The following is a 9882-nucleotide window of genomic DNA, read 5'->3' as shown; positions in this document are numbered from 1 at the left end:
ATTGAAACCCGATATGTACTTTACTAGTTATTCAATATTATTTTGTAACTGAAATAGTAAAATTATGATAATGTATTGCTTGTGAAATTGTATGAAAAATTGGAATATTTTATAGATAAGGGTGTCGCTGATCTCCACTGGTAGCAAGACAAGATGGTGCTGCGGAGCATTAGGACCAGTGGGTGTCTGCCAGTCCATCACTTTCTCACTTTTACTAAAAATTCAGGATTGCCTTTCCATTTTCCTCTTTCATAATCCTTTCAATCTAAACTGACATGAGACTGAGTTCCAGTTTATCTCCTTCGAAAACTCAAGTAATACATGTCTTACACAACCAAGAAAGGACCAAATTTATATTCTCTATAAGTGGTAATTCAAATACATCACTAACTTAAATTTTATATATTTTATAAAGTCTTACAAAAAAATCAAGCCCTTCCCTATAAATGAAACCTTTATACAAGAAATAAATATACAGTATACATCTATGGAATATACAATTCATATATACATGACTCGGTTAGTGAGTAGTATTTTGATGAGCCTCAGACACATCCACTAGTAATTTCTTGGGTTAGCTAAGTGTTGGTTGGCATGCGTGTATTTACCTAGTTGTGTGTGTGTGTGTGTGTGTGTGTGTGTGTGTTAGGCATACAGCAGGTACTGTACTTGTATATGAATATATGTATGTGTGAAATGATAAGCATGAGTTTGTTATGTGCAATTGTTGTGATACAATCGTAGTACACAAATCATCTTAACACATCACATTAGAACACAACAATGCAAGTTATGTCAATACAACAACAAAGAAATGGTCAAATTTAGTCCCCTACAGACATAACAAGAGATCCTTACTCCATACACACCTACTGTAATCATGGCCCCTGGTACTCAGTCATATAATAAACATGCTACTGTCATCATTCAAAGTGATAATTAACAACAAACATATACACATATAATCTCAACCCTTAAGGCTTCAAGCCTCTCATGTTTTCTGTATGAGATAATGGTACATATACTGAATCTGCATATTCATATTTGATCTTCACACAAAATAAGAATAAAGATATAAATATTCATCTACATTAGTATATGTATTAAATTCCAATGCCTTGCACAATAATTCTCTAATGAGTGCACTGGTACCTTGATTTCCACATTAAACATCAGAAAATGTATGCAGATTCTATTTGCAATTTCCATAAACATACCTAGATCACTTTCTTCTTTGAATTTCACACAATGTGTGTGTGTGTGTGTGTGTGTGTGTGTGTGTGTGTGTGTGTGTGTGTGTGTGTGTGTGTGTGTGTGTGTGTGTGTGTGTGTGTAAGCCTACATAACTTTCAGTGACTAGATATATGCTTACTGAATAACTAATATTGTCTTGCAAGTAAAAGTGTGCTGAGAAAATGAAAATAACTATCAGACTGATCAAAAGGCATAGGAAGTTAGCTCACATTTGTCTGACAAAAGTTTCATCCTCTGCACTCAGCAAAAACTAAGGTTTCTATTTTCAATGTGTTCTTCTAATATTTCATGATCATGAAAGGTTTAGTTTAGTACATCAATTTCAACACAATAATAAACAAACCACATTACAATCTGACAGCTTCAGCATTCATACCTACTATGTGCTTTCTTTATCCTGATGCCATTGTACTCTGCACACAATAAACATATTGCAACACTGTGAAATGGACACAGTTTTCCTTGCTGTTTTCTTGAGAATTTCACTACTCACTACACTTCACTCAACATTATGCAAAAAGCTGGAGCTTGGAACAGACTCTTCTAGCAACAACTAAAGTATTCAGAAATTAGAGCATGCATACAGAATAAATCCTGTGAACAGAGGCAACAATGACAAGGATTGCTGTAATCTTTGGCCAGAAATAATGAACTGCAGCCGTGAAACATCGACAACCAGAAAAACTTTAATGACGTGCTGGATTGGCTCACAGACGCACAAGCAAAAAGAAGATATATGCAAAACTCTACACAACCTGACAAAAGGTGGGAGAAAAACACAATAGAACATCTTAGAAGTGGAATACATATCTACTTCATACAAATAGCAAATATAGAAATAATATAAAATGCCTATAACTGAGGAATGGTGCTTTCCTTTCCAAAAGACAACATTAGAGCAAATCAACACAAACCTACTGCTGTGGCTTCCTCTTTGTGGTACATATTTATCACACAGAAAGTAAAAAAGGCAAAAGCATTATTATTCACAAGATTTTCTGCATGACAGTTAACATAAACAATGTTTCAAAATTAATAGCACTATAAGCACTTGGCACTACTACTCCGAGCAGTGTTCAACAATATAATGACAACATGCTAAACTTCAGGCGTGAATGCTGGTGTTTATGATGCTCATGTACACAAATACACAGCCATATTTGAAACCAAACTGTGAACCATATACATTTCTAAATGCCAAAAATATCACAGAAGTTAGGCCAAATGGTGGTCATAAATGTGTACTTCAAATACATGACAAATTCAGTGAGTTGTTCTGCTGCAGGTCTGCTTGTAAGAAGGTCAGTTTCATCTCTCAAAGCTAGCAAATGGACTACAATCTCATCTATGAGTCATGTAAATATTGTAAGTGCAAGCAAAGATAAAAGTGATGAGAAGAATGATATTACACTTTGATGATCAGAAACATGCATTTTGTGATCATAACTGAAAAAGCATTACAATAAAACAAAGCACACAAGCACATACCTGTAGCACTTGGTAGCATTAAATGTGTCAGACTTTGACAATGCTATGGTGATGGGACGCTCGATGAGGACATCACCTGGCCTTGGCCACTGGATGCTTATCTAGGTACAAGATGGATGCTCACTAGTTCAAAGACATTTCTATCCTCTCAGTTGTTCATAACATAACAGCATAAACAACTATTTGGCATTGAGTGAGAGGGATAGCACACTCTCTTTCTCCTAGCTACCTACTTCAGTGGATTTCTTTAATATTTTCTTCAATAATTTGGCAAGCATCAGGAATTCACACAGAAGTACAAGTAACTTTTCTTCACCTGACAATGCTATTATTTAAGGCTTGGATCATGAAAACATAATTCTTTTTAGGAAGAACATTCCATACATTTCCTGATATCAAATTTATACAAAATTAAGAACATTGCACAAATATTGACTTAGTTTACCACCAATGACTCTTGTACCCACAACAGCCACATGGGTCAAACTTCCTCACAACTGCACTAGCCAAGGACCTCCCACTTTTCTGTTGTATTCTCAAAGGTCATGTGGCCTACTCAGGGTAGCTGTGTTATTGGCCTTGTGTTTAAATGATACACCGCTAGGTAAGGTCCATTGCCAACTGGAAGACACAAAGTACACTTGATCAAGTGGAGTAACATGATGCACATGATCAGTAGAATGAAGCACAGCACTCACTCCCTCATCACAGTGTCCACCTTGTGGGTAGCGTTACTTTCACTCTTTGTCTTGTTACATTACAGCATGTGTCAGCTTGAAAAATTTTTTCATTAGAGACAATGTTTTCATACTTATGAACCATTGAGAGCAACTCCTCACAGAGGTGTATATGGCAGTGGCTGTTGTGCCACTCTTGTCTTTAGTCCTCAACTGAAGTCACACCCTTCCAGATAAATGTCCATCAACATAATGTCTTATTGTACTTCTAATGCGAGAAAGAAAGACAAGATCATTACCTCCATATTCTTGGAATATGAGTGGCAAATTCATAGCATGTACTTGCATAAAATTGCAAGCAGTCCAACAATGAAGAATCACATACACAATGCTAGAGATGATTCCCTACAGTCAACAAAGTGGAATGTGATCTACTCAAAGAGAGAGAAAGAACTCTTGAGTCGGTGCTGAACAAGGTCAAACTGTGAAGGGCTGAAAGACGAGGTTGTGGCCAGCTGATGTTTCCCAACCTTCCGCCACCAACTCAGCTTAGTGTTTTCATGTATTGTGCTGCACCATATGCCTATTTCACATACAAAATATATCTCACCTTCTGATTTTTTTGAAAAAAAAAAAAAAAAAAAAAAAAAAAAAATTAAGCACATGACGTTTTAGACTCTTTGTCAGTGCGTTTCATGTACACACACGTACATGAATAAATCTCCTGCACATGTAAAAGTGTTGCCTGAAAGGCTTTGATGTATTTTTATTGACATTACACAAAATGGCCATTTCTTCTCTACTGAAGTTCCCCTATAGATTAAGTAATAAGTGTGGGTAAAACTGAGTGATTTCTTATGTGCTGGGAAGTCACATATTTTCTTTCAGAAGTGTTTCTAATCTGGCAAATCACTTGAGGCACAACAGACTTGCTGTGTTGACCAGGACAGTGTGACAGATACATTCACACTTTCAATGTACTCTCCATAATTTATCCTGACCAATTACTCCCCTCATAATCATCCTGCTGTTCTCAAAACCACGTGACAAACAAATATCTAAAAGCAAGGTTGGTGCAAATGAGAACTAGCATATGGAAATATCAATTAAAAAGAAATATGTTTTTTTTATCTGTATGAGACTTGTCTGGTGTAAATGCTAATTATTAACATATATGTGGTAGTATTTCCTTCATTATTAGTATACTATTTACAAAATTTTGAAGTTTTGTTTTCCAGATTTCATGAATCACTGTATTATGTAATGGCATAAGAAAAGAACACTACCATGGAAAATGTTTCCTAATTTGATTTGAAGTTTTTCCTTCTAAAAAATGATGAAACATAACTTTTTAATTCAATTATTTAAATGTGGATAATACATAGTAAGAGTGTATACAACAACAATCAAGCAAGTTATCTGTCAAGAAGGCTCCTCATATTGATGTCTTTGAACTCTGGCAAGATCTAATGCATTTCTATCAAATCAACAAATTCCATCATCTGAGAAATCAAATTGCTTTCCATATTTTGTTCAAACACTAAGTAATACCCAAATATTAATGATCAATGTGCTGAAAGATGCAAACTAGATCTAAGAGATTAGTTATCTACAAAACATGTACTGTAATGAAATGGTGAAAATGTAATTGACTTATACTTGAGGCTTACACTCCTCAACTGCAGCTTCTAACTTGTCATCCCAAGCACAAACGTAACTACACCTTGGACACAAAAAATCTTGTAGCATGAGGAGGTCAGCATGCTGTGTGCCGAACACATGCCATCCTCATCATCACTTAGCAGTGTCACAAAGCAGCAGTGTTTTCTATTCTAACCATTGTCTACAAAATGATAAAATGTAATGTAAGTAAGAAATATTGCAACAAATCTTTGTATAAGATACAATGCATAACTTCTGGACCAACCACACACTGGCTTAAGTACTAGAGATTCACTGTTTTTGAGGTAATTATTTCAGATCCTTCGATATTATGCCCTCAATGAGAGTAAAGTCTGCTATCACAGCACTTAAAACTTTTGTTATAACTCTGTTTACACTTTGTCTATTTCCCCCACACACACACACACACACACACACACACACACACACACACACACATATATGCAATGCATAGATGCACAAAACTGCAGCAGATGTGAAGCAGCAGCCAATTGGAGGGCTCACAGTTGATGAATAAAGTTAAGAGTGTTGATGACACAGGACTTGGCATCCACAGCTCAGTAAACAAGATAATTTCTGAAAGTGTGAAGGTTTGCTCTTTTGCCCTGTCTGCAATCCATGGTCAGTCAGAGAGGAGCAAAAGATTCTAGCAGTTACATAGTGAAAGGGAGATTACACCATGCCAAAGCCTTCAGATCCTTCCTTAATGGCAAGCAGAAGGGCTCTCTCAAACTGCTCATAGCTGTCGTAATCCGGTAAACACAGTTGGTTGAAGCAGGTATGGGCAGTGGGCAGAACTCCATAAGTGTGGGCAGAAGATATCTGGAAGTTTGGATATAGCTGGGAGAATCCTCCTGGAGGCAGACGGGAGCAACCTGTTGTGAACTGAAGAAGGCGAGCCATCTCTTCTTCTGTGAAGTTGGATACAGCCGTCCAGAACCAGTAGAGGACACGACCAAACTCAGACGAAGAGCCATTGACTGTGTGGTTTGCTCTAAAGTCTGCAATGCTGTACTCCTCTGTGCCACACATGAGCAACTCCAGCTCATTCTCATCAAAGATACAAAGCAAGTTGTCAGGGATAATTTCATTGAGGCCAGAGAGGAATGCTTCCACTTCATGTCTGACCCGAGCAGCCAGGCGATGCTGTGCAATGGCATCCAGGTATTGCAAACGGTTGTCGTTGGTGACGGAGCGTGATGCTCCCCCCGGTTCCAACTCCACTGAGCGCACTTGGCCTGTTGGCAACAACACCTCATCTGTGAAGAAGAGCTGGTCATCCAGACGGTCCACACCATGCTCCAGTAGGTGCTGCACCTTACCTGTGTACAGCTCAGGGTCATCCTGTGCAAAGTGTTTGTAGTGCACCCGGAGACCAATGAGCTGCGCCAGGAAGGAGCGAGTGAATCGGGCTCGTACGGTCTGCCTGTACCCGCTCCCCAGAGCCGACTCATACAAACATTTACCTACTACCCGTCCTGCAAATTCATAGTGTTTTAATTTGAGGTGAGGTGGGCGATCTGGGTTGGGATGCACCAAGGCCTGTGGTCCCTCATGCAAGCTGAAAAAGAGGCCGTTATCACTGTCAAATAACTGCGCACATATCAACTCGAACCACTCTCGTCGCAGTCCACCCCAGTCAAGACCTTCTTCTCCTTGGAAGGTCACTTCAAAGTTCTTACACCAATCAGCTACAGTAAAACCTTTGGTGGCTTTCATGGAAGTCTCCAGCAGTCTTTCACGTGACACACTGACTGGGATGCGGTCGTGCATGCGCTTACTGTGGAATTTTCGTACTTCATGGTAGAAGTGATCCTGTTTGTCCTTGAAGGTCTCTGAGCCACCAATGTTCTTCAACATGAACTGCGTGAAGGTGGCAGCAACAACATTGCGGTCACGGCCAGCCAGACACACCAGGGGCTGACACCCATCATCAATACTCATGGTGGGCAGCCCACTCTGGTTGTTGGTGCCTGTGAAGAGGAACTTGGTGGAAGGACACAGTCTGAAGGTGCATACTCGCTTAGGGATCAGTTTCAACATAAATTCTTTGATGATAAGCTGCTTTGGTGTCACATAGCAGTACACCTTCTTGGGTTTGGTCAGCAAGGTCCCATTATAAGCAAGGAGCCTCGCCTCATGGCCGTCGTGTGCCCGACGACTGACTGTGCGCTGCACTCGTTGGGAGTCCTCTGCAGTCAGCACAATGATGTCAAAGGTTCCATTGGTGAGGGTGGTGGAGCGGTAAGTAAGGTGTGCTCGGTAACAGCCAGGGCGTTGCAGGGTCACCTGGATGCTCACTCGACGAGAGGTGTGGTCATACAGGATCACTGCCCCGGGATCCACCGTCCAGCCACCTTCCAACTCCACCACAGAGATGGCATAGCTGTGGGTGTCAGGACGCCCTGGCGGGAAGGAGCACACATTGTGGTATTGGTCTCGGGGTTCAATAAGGATGTGGTGAGGCTGTCCTGCTGTGCACACTACTGTGGAGCAGTGCTGCACCATTACTATCTTGCTGGGGTCTGGAGGCCCAGGCAGGAACTGCTTCACAAAGGGGCTACCCCTTACATGCTGGTTGGCCAGCAGAATGGACACTTTGTACTGGCCCGCCTGTCTTGCTGTGAACTTGCAGCGAGCACTGTTGATTTCAGCTTCTCCAGTTCCCCCAAGTTCTGTTACCACTCCCACCTGTAATAAAAGCAAGCAGACCATTGTGACATGGAGATACTCTAACCAGTCTATTAATGACCAATTTTGAATTGAAATATGTTAAATCAGTCATGAAAAATGAAGAGTGATATAATAGTATTTCTTTTTTCCAGAATACTTCTTTCTCACTCCATCCCTCACAATATATGCACTGAACACTGAAAGCTCTTGACTCAAATTTACCTTTTATTGACACAAGTCTCAATGAAACCTTCAACTGTAACATTGCCCTTCTGCTCTTCCTCTCTCAATCCTCTCATTCATTCACCACTGTATCTTTGTTCCACAGAGCTAATGCATCCAACTTTTTCAATGCATAAACATTACCCTTTATCTCTTTATTTTCCAGCCTCATTTGCACCACACCTGCATAAATTAAGCAATCAATTACAGAACTAAACCTCACAGTGTGGTCAATCACGTTTGCAGGTCCTGGAAGAGACTCACCTTATGAATGCCCTGTGTCACCTCCACCAGCACCCCGTCTGCATCACTGATCGGGTATGGCCTTCCATTCTTTTGGTAGAACTGTAAACAGAGACTTTATCATGTAAAGCCTAAACCTCTGTAAGCATAAGACTAAGAGAATGTAACAGAAGATACCGAGGTACCTATGTCTTCCTATACTAAACTATAATATCCAGGCACTTTTTTTTACACAATGTTCACAAGGTACATTTTCTTTGACTAAATTCTGGCTCATTGTCTCCCCATCTTAATGTCAATGGCAAAGCTGCAGTGGAGGATCTGTTTGGTGCTGAAAGGCTTCAAGGTAAATGATAAATCCTAAGCAGACTAATCAATATGAGTCATCATTAATAAACTCTTTCCAGCACTGAAGAGGAGGGAGGAAGAGGAAGAGGAAGAGGAAGAGGAAGAGGAACAGGAGGAGGAGGAGGAGGAGGAGGAGGAGGAGGAGGAGGAGGACGAGGAAGAAGAGGAGGAGGAGGAGGAGGAGGAGGAGGAGGAGGAGGAGGAGGAGGAGGAGGAGGAGGAGGAGACGACGACGACGACGACGACAAAAGAAGGAGAGGAGGAAGTGAAGACAGGGAAAAGACCTAAGTAAGAGAAAGAGTTAAGAGATATACTAATATTAACACACACACACACACACACACACACACACCTGCACCGTGAAGGAAACGGTGGTGCCAACAGGGGCCGGGTCCTCCCAGTGGAAGGTGGTGGTGCAGCGTTGCGGATAGAGGTACTTCCCAGTGAACAGGTGGAACAGACCCGGCTTCGGGGCGTTGCGTCGCGTCATCACCCACGCCACGCAGAGGATCACCACACTCCCCACACCACATAACACTGCAAAAATGGACAGGACGTTAATGTTTAGTCTGACATCACACGGCACTGAAAAGATGGACAGGACGTTTACGTCTAGTCTGCCACCACACTTCCCACACCAAATAACTCTGCAAAGGCCAGTGTTCTGAAATGCTTCGCTCTCTCACTATGACTATTTTCAAACACGACAGAGATGATTAGCTCGATTATCAAGTTTTTTTTTTCCTTAGAGTTCACAATGCAGAATTGTCGTGAATAAGTAAAAAGGAGTAAATAAATAACTTTAAAACAACTGTCTAGATTCAAGTAGCAGAAGCTGGTTAAAGTGATGTGGATGCAGGACTTATCTTTCAGGTATAGTACGTATAGGTTCAAAGATGAACGTGATATTGTTTAACTTGCTACACCACAAACACATCATATCACGCCAGACTGGGAGAACATGCAAGCACCTCGCAGTCGTAGGCTACACCACGTCAGTTAGGATAAACATGTGAGAAGTTAAAAACACACGACACATCACCTACACCACGCACCACGCAATACAGTCTCTTCTTCAGCGGAAACATAATTTAACACGTTCCCAACATCACAGTGATGTTACGAAAAAAAAAAAAAAAAATAAATAAATAAAATAAATAAATAAACAAATAAAAAAAAATAAAATAAAAAAAAAAATAAATAAATAAAAATAAAAATAATGCAGTTGTATGTAAAGCAAAGCCATAATACTTTACGGCCGGGAAGAAATAATACTAAGAGCGCATCACAGCTT

General features: G+C 40.4%; 1 protein-coding gene across 4 annotated transcripts in view; it reads right to left on the bottom strand.

Moving 5' to 3' along the window:
- Nucleotides 1–387: 387 nt before the first annotated feature.
- LOC123511521 (apoptosis-resistant E3 ubiquitin protein ligase 1-like) overlaps nt 388–9882 on the bottom strand; it is a 53365-nt gene continuing 43870 nt past the window's right edge. For all 4 annotated transcript variants that reach the window (XM_045267493.1, XM_045267494.1, XM_045267492.1 and 1 more), the window contains 3 exons: nt 8941–9125; nt 8262–8342; nt 388–7793 (listed from right to left, as the gene is read on the bottom strand). In XM_045267493.1, coding sequence (XP_045123428.1) covers nt 5775–7793; nt 8262–8342; nt 8941–9125 — 2285 coding nt within the window. In that variant the 3' untranslated portion in view covers nt 388–5774. The remainder of the gene's footprint in view (nt 7794–8261; nt 8343–8940; nt 9126–9882) is intronic.

The sequence above is a fragment of the Portunus trituberculatus genome, chromosome 31 (assembly GCF_017591435.1).
Source record: "Portunus trituberculatus isolate SZX2019 chromosome 31, ASM1759143v1, whole genome shotgun sequence".
Classification (NCBI taxonomy): Eukaryota; Metazoa; Arthropoda; class Malacostraca; order Decapoda; family Portunidae; genus Portunus; species Portunus trituberculatus.
The sequence above is the reverse complement of the archived record's forward strand: the minus strand, read 5'-3'. Positions and strand labels throughout refer to the sequence as shown.